The sequence below is a fragment of the Euphorbia lathyris genome, chromosome 8 (assembly GCF_963576675.1).
Source record: "Euphorbia lathyris chromosome 8, ddEupLath1.1, whole genome shotgun sequence".
In the NCBI taxonomy this organism is placed as follows: domain Eukaryota; kingdom Viridiplantae; phylum Streptophyta; class Magnoliopsida; order Malpighiales; family Euphorbiaceae; genus Euphorbia; species Euphorbia lathyris.
In genome coordinates, this window is record NC_088917.1 from 52,102,367 (window position 1) to 52,117,001 (window position 14,635).

Consider the following 14,635-nt stretch of genomic DNA (forward strand, 5'->3'; position numbering starts at 1 on the left):
AGATGACTGCTGCTGGTCTTTCTTTGCTTTATATCACTGTTTATTATTTTTTTGTGTGTGTGTGGAAACTTGACTAAGCACCGAAGTCTAAACTTTTTATTTTAGATATGAATTTGGGTGTTCATGCTTATTTAAACATGTTTGTATTTAAATTCGTGACGCTAAACAGTCTAAGAGAAAATTTTAATGCTGTTCCAAAACAAAAATATTAATGTATTGAGAGTTTATCCTCATATGAACGCACATATATGTTGATTGGAGCTTGGCACTGAAAGATCGATTGGGAAGAGAAGGCACATATATCTATTTGTTTTACTCAAGTTTTCAGTTTCTGTTATATATCTAGTTTTAAATGGCAAGTTGGTGGTTCGTTTCATTTAAAACTTTTCCTTTTCATGTTTTCTATTTGTGAAGGCTTGTCAAATTCTCTTGAATCGTGATCAGTCTGAATGGAGTGCGCTTGTAGAAGCAGAAGGAAATATTAGTGATGACTCTATATGTGACAAATATCTTTCTCGAGCTGCAAATGTCTTTGCTACTCTTTGCATGACAGGTATTTTAATGTTTGAATAGAATCTTTTGATTATTTCCTAGTCTATGATCATCATCTATTATGATTTTTTCTTGAAAACTTGCCGGTGGATTGGGTGCAGTTTGATGGCTGGTCTAGGTTTTCAACCTGATTGTTCTTAAACCATACAAAATTTCATGGATTTATTACATAAGATTTTCTCCTTATACAACATTTATTGGGAAAATGTATTCAATATATTAATTACAACAGAAACTAATTTGGGAGAAAATTATTCTTGTGTATTTTCTTATCAAGTATATGAGGTTTTATATGCAGCCTCGCCGCTTACCATTCCTATACAGGGTGGAAAATCCATAGAAAACGTATTTAATGCACAGAATACTCCCCCTCAAGGTGGAGTAGTGCTTATGCCTAGCTTGTTACAGACGTAATGTCCTTGATTCCTTGGTAAGGCTTTTGTAAACACATGAGGTTGATTGACTTTCAGTTTTAACGAGTTCAGTGGAGATCAATCACTGTTGTATTTTTTCCATGCAAAGTAGCAGTCTAATTCGATATGGTTGGTTCTTCAATGAAACTAAGGATTAGTGACAATATAAACAGATGCTTGGTTGTCATCAAAAGTTCATTGGTTGAGACTAACCAAATCCAATTTCAACAATTAAATGGTGTAGGCATGTAAGTTCATAAGTAGTTTGTGCCCTAGCTTTAGATTCAAATTTTGCACTTGATCTTGCTCTATTTTGATTTTTACTTTTCTAGCGTAAAAAAAAAAAATAGGAATCGAATGGTTGACGACGTTCTTCAACAAAATTTGGAGAAACAATAAGATGCCATCAGAATGGAGGAAAAGTACCTTAATCCCTTTGTATAAGAACAAAGGCGATGTCCAAGATTGTGCCAACTATCGGGGAATCAAATTAATGAGTCACACTATGAAACTTTGGGAGCGAGTGATTGAACAAAGGCTAAGGAGGACGGTGAAGATCTCGGAAAACCAGTTTGGCTTTATGCCGGGAAGATCAACTATGGAAGCCATCCATCTAATGAGACAATTAATGGAGCACTATCGAAATAAGAAGAAAGACTTGCATATGGTTTTCATTGACTTGGAGAAAGCATATGATAAGGTACCAAGGGAAGTACTTTGGTGGGCCTTGACAAGGAAAGGCATTTCGCGGAAATATATTGACATCATAAAGGACATGTATGAGGGAGTATGCACGAGTGTACGTACTAGTGTTGGGAAGACTGAAGAGTTTCCTATTACGATTGGAGTGCATCAAGGTTCCGCACTAAGCCCATTTCTTTTTGCCATCGTTATGGATGAACTAACAAGTTCACTTCAAGATGGTATACCATGGTGCATGCTGTTTGCAGATGATATTGTGTTGGTTGATGAGACGAAAGAAGGAGTGGAGATGAAGTTGGAACTATGGAGGCAAACTCTAGAATCTAGAGGCTTTAAGTTGAGTCGAAGTAAGACAGAATATTTGGAGTGTAAGTTTAGCGGCCGTAGGAGTAGGGAGGTAGGGACAATCACCCTAGATGGGAGAGTTGTTCAGGCCTCGGATTGCTTCCGGTATTTAGGATCTATTATCCAAACGGATGGAGAAGTAGATGGAGATGTTGCTCATAGGATTAAAGCTGGTTGGTCGAAGTGGAAGAGTGCTACGGGTTTCCTTTGTGATCCCGGCATGCCTAATAGATTGAAGGGAAAATTCTACCGGACGGCAATTAGACCAGCATTGTTATATGGTACGGAGTGTTGGGCAGTGAAACACTGCCACATCCATAAGATGTCGGTGGCGGAGATGCGTATGTTGAGATGGATGTGTGGTCACACGAGAAAGGACCGGGTGCGTAATGAAATAATTAGGACAAAAGTAGGGGTCACATCTATTGAGAATAAAATGAGAGAAAACCGACTAAGGTGGTTTGGCCATGTGAGACGTAGAGCGCTTGATGCGCCGGTTAGGAGAACCGAAGAGTGGCAAAGGGATGTAGTGGTGAGGGGTAGGGGAAGACCTAAGCAAACTTGGAGGAGGGTGATCGAGAGTGATATGAGTTTATTGGGAATTGAGGAAAATATGGTAGTGGATAGGACGGAGTGGAGGGAGCGAATCTGTGTCGCTGACACGACTTGATTTTCACAGTTTTATATGATGGTTCATGTTAGCCGACCCCGAATCATTTCGGGACTAAGGCTTTGTTGTTGTTGTTGTTGTTGTTGTAGCGTAAAAAAAATACACTTGTAATACAATGTCTGTATGTAAGAGCTACAATCTTAATCAATATATGCGAGTCTTCATTTTTATGGTGTCCATGATTTTGATATAAGATCCAACGTCTTATACCTTTTAGACTTTTAGGATATGACTACCAGCATCCTAATGTGAGGCTCTAGGAGATGGCATGAACTAACTTATAATACCCATTAGGAAGGCAATGTAAAAGATGAGTTAATATTAAGGTAGTTTAACTTGCCAACAATCTACTTGTGTTTTCCTCAATAATCATGATCTATATTTTCAACTTTTAACTTCACATTTGGTATTATAGGGTCATCATATGGGTTTGCTTCAATCAGATCGACTTCATACAATAAATGGATGGCATATTTGTTTTGAAATAGGCATATTCCCTTATTATTGGGAGAAACTTCAATCCCTACAAAGTGTTTCAATTGAAATAACTTCTTTGTCTGAAAGCAAATGGCAAGGAATGGTTTCAACCTACTTATCCTGGCTACATCACTCCTAAGTTGCTAATAATTACATCATCTACATATGCAACTAATAAAATGCACCCAACACTAGATGATGTAAAGAACACCTAGTGTTCTTATGCACTTGGCAAAGGAAACTCAATCACAATGTCACTGAATCTCCCATGCTAGGGACGAGGAGATTGCTCCAAGTCATGCCTTTATAACTTGCACACTTTCCCTAGCTCTCTTGAGCAACAAATCTTGGAGGTTGCTCCATGCGTACTGATTTCGAGTTAATTAAGAGACCAACTATAAGTAGCAGTAAAAAAAACAGTACGACAGATGTAAGTTTTACAACCGGAGAAAGTAGTAGAATAGCCTACTCTATACTTTTGAGCATAATCCTTAGCAATCAAGTTAGCTTCCAATTGAGAAACAATACCATCATGATCATTTTAACAGCGCCACCCGATTTAGCTAATATCTTGTGTTTGTGGAGGAAATGGCATGAGATCCCAAGTATGATTATACTTGAATTGAAAGTCATGATTTCCTTTTTCATGGCAGTTTGCCAACCACTATGAGCAAGTGCTTTTGAAACCAGAAGTGGGAAAATCTATAGAGTCTAAGGAAGCTACAAAAGACTTGGAGGAAGATGATAAACCATGGTAAGACACGAAGGAATAAATTGAGTACGTACATGTTCTTTTGTCTTTACAAATAGGAATAGCATAGCAGGAATGAAGACTAAGATCAATAGGTTGAAAGCAAAATTACTTATATTAGTCAAAGTTAATATCAAGGAAGATGACTACTATCAATCATCAGTAGACAGCAACAGACATAGCAAGCTTTTAGCATTATAGCCTTGAGTTAATGAGCCTACTTATCGATTGAAATAGTGAGAGAAGGTAGAGATGGTGGAGATCGCTATGGAAGTGGTAGTAATCCATCTTGAGCAGCAACAATTGGTAAACTTCTTGTTGTCATTATTGCTAGAGAACTTCGTAGGTTCCCCATATAACTTCTAGCAAATTTTGTATGCCCTTTTCCTCTATAATTATTACAAATATGAGGGCTTTCATTATTCTCCCTACAGACTGCTACAACTTGTTACAGCCATAACAATATGGCAGTATGGGTTTCCATAAGTAACATGGATTCCTCTACCTTGTCTCCTTATCAGTAGTATAGGTTTCTCTATCTTGTCTCCATAGTATATGTGTATAAAAAGGATGTGAACTCTAATTATCAATACGTGAGATTTATCTTTCTTTCTGTAATTTCATGGTATCAGAGCCTAGGGCTCTTAAGACTTTGGATATCTGTTTTCTTGGTTGAGTTTCTCAATGGAGTGACTATCAGAGAGCTTGGGTCTCTTGAGTGACTTGTTTAGGGTGTCAGTTACCTCACCGCCCCTGCCTTTCTTCTTCTCTGGTCCCGATCGATGATTCCTCCAATTGGGAGTCGCATTTGAGCTACACGTGCCGCCCTTACCTTCACCGACGTGTGGAGGGTCTTTTCCGGTCTGGCTTATCTTTCCAGTGTTGTCTCCTTCTGCAGTCCCTGCTTGCCCGGGCAATTTCCTCTGGTTCCCATTCTTGTAGTTTGGGTTGGTTGGCAGTAGAACAGTCGCATTATGTTTTGGCATAGATTTTTTTGTTCTGTGCATTTGGCTCTCTAAATTTAGCAGGTGATCGGGCTTTGTTTTCTAAAATTAGTGGGCTGGTTTAATTGGATTATTGTGGTTAATTAGTTTGAATTGAGTTGCAAATGGCAGAAGGAAATGATCAGAAAAATGTTACTGAATTTACATTTGGTACTACTAAAATTACGGATAGAGAATTGACGGGTAGCAATGATTACGGGCAATGGAAACACATTATTAATAGGTTTGTTATAGTGCTGATTTGGGGGTTCATTTAACTGATAATCCCTGTACTAATCCCTATAATTACTTCTTTGATTGCTCTTTAAAAGTTCTCTATACTAATTCCTATAATTACTTCTTTGATTGCTCTTTAAAAGTCTTCTATTACAGCTAGCTATGTTCACATATGTTCATAGATAACACATTGAAAGCTATTTTATATAGTGAAATGTCATATTTACAATTCATACATGTTTCAACATTATGGATTGATAATAGAGACAACTGTCAAATCTTAATCCAAACTTAGCTGGTTAGTTATATGGATTCTTCTTTCCTAATCAATCTGGTTTCCTGATCAATCACTTTAGAATATGATCCTTTGGGGGATCTAGCGATTGTGGGTCATTTCTAATAAGCATTATCCAAATCAGTCTTGTCGTCCCCTTTCCTGATTGTAGTTAACTTTTTCACCTTGTATCTATGCGTGGAATATCTTTGACTTGGTGTTAAAGGGTTAATTACATCCATGGTCCTCCAACCATAATAAATGGAACAAAACTGCCATAACCCTTTAATTCTTAACAAGAAACTAATCACTGTTTAACGTATGTTTCTTCTATTATCTTTTGACCTAAATTCAACAAACCTTTAGCATGGAGATTCCACATGGGTGACAAGTAGACACTTTTCTGACACTTGGGCGTGTGAGGTTTATGGGGTTAGACAAAATGATTTTTTTTACTGTTTATTTGTCACTAGTCAAAAAAGTGCTACTTGTCTCTCACATGCTATCTTCGGCCCAAAAGTTTGCTGGATTCAGTTCAAAAGGACAATAGAAGAAACAAAAGTTAAATGGTGATGGGTTTCTCATTAAGAATTAATGTGTTATGGTCAATTCTTTTCCATTTCCGATAATTGGAGGACCATAGGTGTAATTAACTCTAGTGTCAAACGTATGGGAAGCACCTTAGGCATCCTTATTTTATTTTACCTTCAGAGCCACACCTAGCAACATTATGGAACATACTTGATCAAATGAGCGCACTAGTTTGTGTGGCACAAGACTCTCTAGCTTGTTTCGAATTTGATTTGAATTATTTTTTATTCGAATGGTGTTGATATTAACATTTTGCTCTAAAATTTTTCATTGGAGTCAATTAATATGAGATTTAATTCAGATCCTTTTCTTTTGATGATCATGTAGATGGCATTTCATTTGATCTATCATGCCTAGAAGTTTTAAACGAGCCATTTTTCTCGAGAAAGCTTTTATGCCTTATTCGAATCCTTTCTTCTTTCAGGTTGGTTATTAAGTTTCAATGCTTTATTTTTGCAGAATCATGTCAAACACTTCTTTTAGGGGCTTTACAAAATTATTGTCATGGTTATTTTCCATTCTCATATATGCTGATTGGGAGTCTAGGACAATGGCTTATGCTCGTGCATTCACATTTCATAATACTTAATAATTCATACTTTTTTGTATTATTATATGCTTGCACTGTGCTTGATTACTATGTATATGCATGTCAATGGGCTAGGTATTTATCTGAACATGTATGTAGTGTGATTTGATGGAAAGAGCAAGAAAGATTCTGGCAATGATTTCTGGCCTAGGTCTTCCTTTAATATTTTCTTATCCTAATAATAATTAAACAATGATTGTCAGAAAGATTGGTCTCTAATGTTTTGATCCTGGGCATCATGGGTAGCATAAAAATCTCACTTCATCTTGTTTCACTTTATTCTGGGGGTTGCTTTCATATAAACTAATGAAGCACTAGCATTAATTGGTAGCTTCTTTTTTTTTTTCAATAAGATTTTTGTTTTTCTTTTTTCAGGTTACAACCAAATAGGAAGTGTATAATTTTTGTGAACAGAATAGTCACTGCAAGATGCCTTTCGTACGTATTGCAAAATCTTAAGTTTTTAACGTCTTGGAAGTGTGATTTTCTTGTTGGGGTACATTCTGGAGGGAAGAGTATGTCGCGAAAGAACGTGAACAAAATAGTTGAGAAATTCCGAACTGGAACGGTAATTCTTTAATAATAATACAATGTTGGCCTTGTTCGTTTCTGTACAATGACATCTTCATTTTAATTGGCTATGGCAATTCAAAGAAAACTGCAACTTTACTTTATAGGAGATCCCAGTGTCGGAGATTAATATAAGATATATGATTGAGCCTTAACTATCAGCTTGAGCTTTTAGTTCAATCGGTTCCATGACATGGTATCAGAGCCGCTTGGACCAAACGGTCGAGGGTTCGAGTCCTGGCAACCTCATTAATCTGTGGAATTAAAAAACACATGGTAGGATGGTTTGCACAAGGAGAAACATACGTCTTAGTTAGATCATGTTCAATGAGCACTTGGGATGCATGAAGCACTCATCCTGACCCCTGAGGCCCCTTGCTGGCCCGTGTAACATTGGGGAATGCATAGAAATCATTTGGCTTTAAAAGTTCAAACTTGTGTTGATTTGTTGGAGCTAGGGGCTAGGATCCAGTAAATAATGTGTCTTACTTTTGTCCCATTGTTGTTTTTCTCTTGGGTTGTCACAGTGCAGCCAGGACCCTCCACCCCTAAATCGTGCAGATGATTCTGAAAATGGGGTTAAACCATTTTATTAAAAAAATTCAAAAATATGTGGCATATTATTGTCCTACCTAATCTGTTGGAGTTTCGAAAACTTAGTAAGTCACTTTTGCACAACGTTGTCTTCAATTGCTATGGACTCCATATTATTTTATCAGCAGCTTATACAAATTCTTTTTTTTTTTTCCCAACGGCAACAACTGCATAATGACTTTTTTTTTTCTTCTTTAAATACTGGCAGCATTCTTCAAGAACAATAACTTTTTTGCAAGATTATACATTGTTGAGAGCAACTGAAGGTGGCCATGTTGGAAGAAGTTGGCTCTAATACCAACTTATTGTAAAATCCCGAGTTCCAACACCCAAAATACTTTGAACCAAATATGCATTAGAGGCTGTAATATTATTGTAGAGAAATAAATTGCTAAAGAGTCCTACAACTGCAGAACATATTAAGAATCTGAATGAAATATCCTAAGTAGTCCTATTGAAATAAATTACTTTCTGGTTTCATTCTATCAAAAGAAAAATAAGTCATTTAGGTTTCACTTAAAATTGGACAAGTGTGAGGATTAGAATTTGGGCTATGTTTAATTTATGGAACGTAATCTAGATCAGTATGTTTCATTGAAATAATTTTATTTTTTTCTTTATAAAATTCAAAACCTAAGTAGGAACTAAGGTTTTAATTAGACTTCAGCTATTGAACAGTGTTTTAAATGTCCATAAAGGAAAAGGAATTGGAGGGAAGTGAAGCTTTTACATGTATAGGGAATAATTGGGACAACAAATGGTATTTTTTGGAGATGAACTTGTCAGTTAACTGTCATACTCGTCTTGCTACTACTGCTTTAACTTGAAATTCTTTAGCTCTTAGAATCAATGTCTCATAGTGACATGTGCACTTAAAAGCTGGTGAAAACTGTAACAGTTTGAATTGCTCAGTGATTGTTATTGATGTGTAAATCAAATATATACAGAGTATAGTTTACATAGTAGTCAATGACTGAACCTATATTCTAGGCTAGAGAATAGGGAACTCAGTTGAGTGATAACTATACAGATAAATACTATACTTTAATCAATAATATACTCTAATACTCCCCCGTAGTCGATATGTTCGGAGGCCGAACATTGAGACTAGTGCGAAAATCTTCAAAAAGAGGAGAGGGCAGTCCTTTGGTGAAGATGTCAGCGATTTGATATCTAGAGGAAACATGGAGAACTCGGACTTCGCCTTTGGCAACCTCTGAAGCACGGACACGCCATAGACCCAACGTATCGCGTGTCGGATACGTATCCGATACGGAAACGGCCGGAAACGCCTGGGACACGGTGTCGGGGCCGTTTCCGTAATACTGGAAAGTTGGACACGCGTATCAGTGAAGGATACGCGTGTCCCCAAATAAAAAAAAAAAGTGATTCTTCAAATTTGAAAAAACAGCCGTTCAACTTCAATCATCGATCGTCGTTATTCCAAATAGATTTGGAGAGCCAGAAACTCCTAATTAATACAAAAACTCTCAAACTTCTCCATCCATCTATATAAATAGGGCTCCTATAAGGAGGAAAGCTTTTATTATGTTTAGTTAAGAGTTTTATAATTTCGTTTATATGTATTTATTTAGTTATATTACAAAAAATCATATATAAAAATATATTTTTAATATTTATAAATGTGCCCCAATATTTTTAATATTTACACGTGTCCCCCACGTATCCGTGTCCTGTGTTTTATAGAAATGACGTTTCCCGTATCCGTGTCCGTGTCGGATACCGTATCCGTATCCGTGTCCGGGCAACATAGTTGGCAACCCTTTCCCGAACAAAGTGAATGTCCATCTCTACATGTTTAGTTCTGTGATGTTGAACTGGATTACCTGTGAGGTAAACCGCGCTGACATTGTCGCAGTAGACTACGGTAGATTTTTGAATGGGGCAGCCGAGCTCAAGCAGAAGGTTTCGGATCCAACAAGTTTCAGATACCACATTTGTAACCCCACGATATTCTGCTTCTGCACTTGAGCGAGATAGCGTGGGCTGTCGTTTGGCTGACCAAGAGATGAGATTATCTCCAAGAAAGACACAGTAGCCTGATGTGGATGGACGAGTGTCGGGACAACCCGCCCAATCCGCATCGGTGTAAGATGTTAACTGACTCGGAGAGGATGCAATTAGATTGAGGCCGAGATCAAGAGAACCTTGAATATACCGAAGGATGCATTTAAGTGTAGCCATGTGTGATGTCTTGGGATCATGCATGAACAAGCAGACCTGTTGAACTGCATAAGATATGTCAGGTCTGCTGAGGGTAAGATACTGGAGAGCACCTGCCAATTTTTGGTATTTTGTCGGATCATGGTAGGCTGAGCCTGAAGAGATACTGAGCTTCTGTTTGGTGTCGACAGGAGTGGCGACTGGATTGCAAGATTCAAGACCAGCTTTTGCAATTATTTCTGATGCATATTTACGTTGAGACAGAAATAGGGAACCTGGTGAGTGAGTGACAGAAATACCCAAGAAGTAGTGTAGTTGGCCCAAATCTTTCATTGCAAATTCTGATTTCAATTTGGAGAAAATTGAGGATTGAAGTTTGTCAGAGGAGGTAACCAGGACGATGTCATCAACATACAGGAGAATGTAAGCCATGTCCGTGCCGTGGTGGTAGACAAATAATGAGTGATCTGATATGCTGTGGACGAAGCCCATGGAAGTGACATATGTGGCGAAGCGTTGGTACCAAGCCCCAAGGCAGTATAGTGATTTCTGAAGTAAACAGACATGGTCAGGATGCTTTGAATCACGAAAACCCAACGGTTGGTGCATGTAAACGGTTTCACTGAGGTTGCCATGCAAGAAAGCATTTTTACATCTAATTGGCGAAGATTCCAATTTTTGGAAAGAGCAATACTGAGAACAGCTCGAATGGTAGCTGGTTTAACCACAGGGCTAAATGTTTCACCACAGTCTATTCCAGCCAATTGTCCTGACCCATTTCCCACGAGCCGTGCTTTGTACCTTTCAAAGGAGCCATCAGATTTGGTTTTGTGCCTGAAAATCCACCAACTACAAATAACATTAGCATTTTTTGGACGGGGTACTAGTACCCACGTCTTATTTTCAATAAGAGCCTCAAACTCATCAGTCATGGCTTGTGACCAATTTGGATCATGCAATGCAAGGGCTGGTGTTTTAGGAATGGGAGAGATGGCAGGCGACACAGAAGTAGATAAATTAAGCATGCGACGTGGTTTGTGAATGTCGTGTTGTGCACGTGTTGTCATTTTATGAGTGTTTGGATGGGGAATGGTGGTGATGGAGGGCTCGACAGCAGTGGCTGTGCGAGGAGGGGAATTGGAGGAGCGGCTGGTGGAGTGTGGGGATTGTGGCGATAATAGTGGAGTGTCGGAGTTGGGGATAGAGGATGAATGGGACGACACGGAAGGGACAGAAGAGGGCGACGAGACGGAAGAGGACGACGCAGGACTAGCAGGAGACGAGACGGAAGGAGACGATGCAGGGGTAAGGGAATTCGGTGCGATAGGCGAGAGGCAAGAACAGGCTGACTGAGAAGGGAAATTGACGGGGGTGAGGGTGACTGGGGACGCCCGTCGGACGGGTCCGAAACCGCAGATGCCGAAGTGCGATCGGCTGGTGTTTGTGAGAAGGGAAATTTAGTTTCGTCGAACACTACATGTCGGGAAACGATGATTCGGTTTTTGGAGAGGTCAAAACATTTATATCCTCTGTGATTTGACGGGTAACCGAGGAAGACGCACGGGTAAGAACGTGCCTCTAACTTATGACGTGACGGAGAGGGAATAAGAGGGAAGCACAACCACCCGAAGATACGTAAGTGTGAATAAGAGGGATCCCGTTGATATAGAATTTTGGTGGGGGAATGGTAACCTAAGACTTTGTGAGGATATATGTTGAGTAGGTAAGTAGCGATTTCTAGACCATGGTGCCATAAATGAAACGGGACAGAAGCATGATTCATGACTGTGCGAATTACATTGTTTATGGTTCGAATTGTACGTTCCGATTTCCCATTTTGAGGTGAAGTATATGGACATGAAAAACGAAATTGAATACCATTATTTTGACAGAACTGACGGAAGGAGTTATTGTTAAATTCGCCCCCATTGTCGCACTGAAAAACTTTAATGTCACGTTCAAATTGTGTGCGGACAAGGGATCGAAAGTGAAGAAATACAGAAAAAACTTGTGATTTTTGAGCTAATGGAAAAGTCCATAGAAAGTTTGTATACTTATCTAGAAAAATCACATAGTAACGATGACCACTAGAGCTTAAGATAGGAGACGTCCAAATATCATTGTGAATTAAATCAAAGGGCATGCAAGCAGAATTATAAGAGGACTGAAAAGGTAATTTTACTTGTTTTCCATTAACACAAGAAGAGCAAACAGAAACATTTTTAATCCTATTACATGAAATCAAATTTTTATTCATCAAGGTGTGCAAAATCGGTGGTCCAGGATGTCCCAAACGATTGTGCCAAATATCAGAAGACAAAAGCAGAATGAAATTTTGGTGAGGCGGACGTGGACATGACTGGGTAGAGATCTCCCGTACTATTACATCTCATGACAAGTGTCCCCGTCTGTAAATCCTTCACAGAGAAACCCAATGGATCAAATTCCACAGAAACTTGATTATCAGCAGTAAATTGACGGACGGAAATAAGATTTTTAATAAGCTTGGGGGCATGCAAAACATTGTTCAATTTTAAGGGATGATGTTTAGTGTTTAGAGTTGCATTACCAGAACTACAAATAGGAACATAATGACCATTACCAACAATAATATTACCATTGAGGCTCGAATTAAAATAAGAAGTGAGCGTACCTTTGTGAGCCGTCATGTGAGATGTAGCTCCTGTGTCCATGTGCCATTGATCAGGAGGTGGTGTGATGGACATGGTGTGCATAGCAGCTACAATATCAGTTGGAGCATAGGGCGGAGTTGCGACATTGAGATGTGCTTGAGGCATATTAGGTCGCGGTCCAAGGATCCCGGGTTGAGATGGATGGCCGGAGGGCGGTTGGGGAGCCCAAGTGCTCGTAGGATAGGGACAGGGCGGGGTGGCCCAGGGTTGCTACGGTGGCCATGGCGAGTAGGGAGTCTAGGAAGGACTGTACGGGTATCGATATCCTGTGCCAGAATGACGCGATGGATAGCGCCCGCCATTTCTGCCTCGGCCAGACCGGCCGTGATTTCTGCCTCCGCGATAGGAATGAGTGGGGCGGTAGTGCGCTGGCCGCGCGGGCGGATAGGACGATGGCGGGTGCTGGGAACCGGACGTCGTGGCAGTGAGAGCGACGGAGTCCGTAGGTGGGGCAAATTTCCTGGCTCGGGCTGTTTCTTCGAGTATAAGCATGGAGCGATCCTTGGGAAAAGGACGAAAGAGGATCTCCGTGGCGGATTTATGTTCCAACAGTATCGTATGCATCAGTCAACCCAGAAATAAGTTGTAGAACCATCTGATCATTAGTAACAGGGCAATCGACATTGGACAATTGATCAGAAATAGACTTGAGGTGCTGACAGTAGGAGGAGATGTCGGAGAAATCGTCCAACTTAATTTTGGAAAACTCTTGTTGAAGAAATAGAGCACGAGAGTGCTTATTGTCAGAGAAGATATCCTGTAAACGGGTCCAGGCTTTGGCTGCGGTGGAGTCGGGTTCGATGATGGTGTGAAGCAAATCAAGAGAAATAGTGTTGTATATCCATTGTAAGACAACAGCATCGATGCGAGACCATAGTTCAGGGTTTGTGTTGAACAGAGATTCAGCGGAAGTGGAGGGGATGATGTGATCAAGGACTTGGAAGGCCTTGGCATGAAGCTTAAACAGGGCAGCCCAGGTAGGGTAGGGTCCTTTTTCATTGTGAGTGTGATTTTAATAAATGTGGAGATATTTGAGACTGTGAGGGAGGGATGGGTTGTATTTAATTTTTCCGGGTTTGTTGTGTTGGTGTTTGAATTTTCGGAGTGTGGTGTTTCGGTGTTGGAGTTGGCTGATGTTATGTGCCCGCGAATAGGATCTCGTCACAGGTCTGTTCACCGGAAAATTCCTTCGAATTCCCTTGTTGCTCCTGTTCTTCGTAGAACCTATTTTGAAAACTCGATAGCGATTTTTGAGAGATCGCTAAAACTCCCTGTATCAATTTCTGATTTAAAATTCTCGATACGTTTATTCGATGAAAATCCCCCTTTTATAGAGGTACAATGATTCCTGATCAATAAGGTATCCTATCCCAACTAGGATTCTACCCAAAGTAGGATTCTAACCGATAAATACTAAAGACATTCCTAAATAATAAAACTCCTAAATAACAAAAGACTTTTAAATAATAATAAAAACAAGTAAATCTGCCTAATTAATAAAAGACTCCTAAATAATAAAGACTCTTAAGTAATAAAAATCACTAAATAATAGAAAATAAAACAAACGATCACAACAGCTGAGGTGTTTGTCATGGTGGCTGCGGTGAAGAAAGGGCAGCAGCAGCGGTTGAAGTAGGGCAGAGGCGATCGGTGGCAGCCGATGAAAGAGGGAGGTTAGGGTTGCGGTTTGGGGAGAGAGAGAAGGAGAGAGAGGTAGGTTAGGGTTTGGGCTCTGATACCATGTAACAGTTTGAATTGCTCAGTGATTGTTATTGATGTGTAAATCAAATATATACAGAGTATAGTTTACATAGTAGTCAATGACTGTACCTATATTCTAGGCTAGAGAATAGGAAACTCAGTTGAGTGATAACTATACAGATAAATACTATACTTTAATAAATAATATACTCTAATAAAAACAGCAGTATTTAACTGTACAAGGAGCAAATTATTTGTTGTTATTCAACCATGAAGGCCTATGCTATAAAAGAGGGGTTCTAATAAGCA

At 39.4% G+C, this 14,635-nt stretch overlaps 1 protein-coding gene across 2 annotated transcripts in view; it reads left to right on the plus strand.

Annotated features, from left to right (window-relative positions):
- The window catches only part of LOC136202338 (dicer-like protein 4), a 47,430-nt gene that overhangs the window by 19,413 nt on the left and 13,382 nt on the right, over window positions 1-14,635 (plus strand). For both annotated transcript variants that reach the window (XM_065992896.1, XM_065992897.1), the window contains 3 exons: window positions 415-553; window positions 6,323-6,419; window positions 6,960-7,152. In XM_065992896.1, the coding sequence (XP_065848968.1) occupies window positions 415-553; window positions 6,323-6,419; window positions 6,960-7,152 (429 nt within the window). The remainder of the gene's footprint in view (window positions 1-414; window positions 554-6,322; window positions 6,420-6,959; window positions 7,153-14,635) is intronic.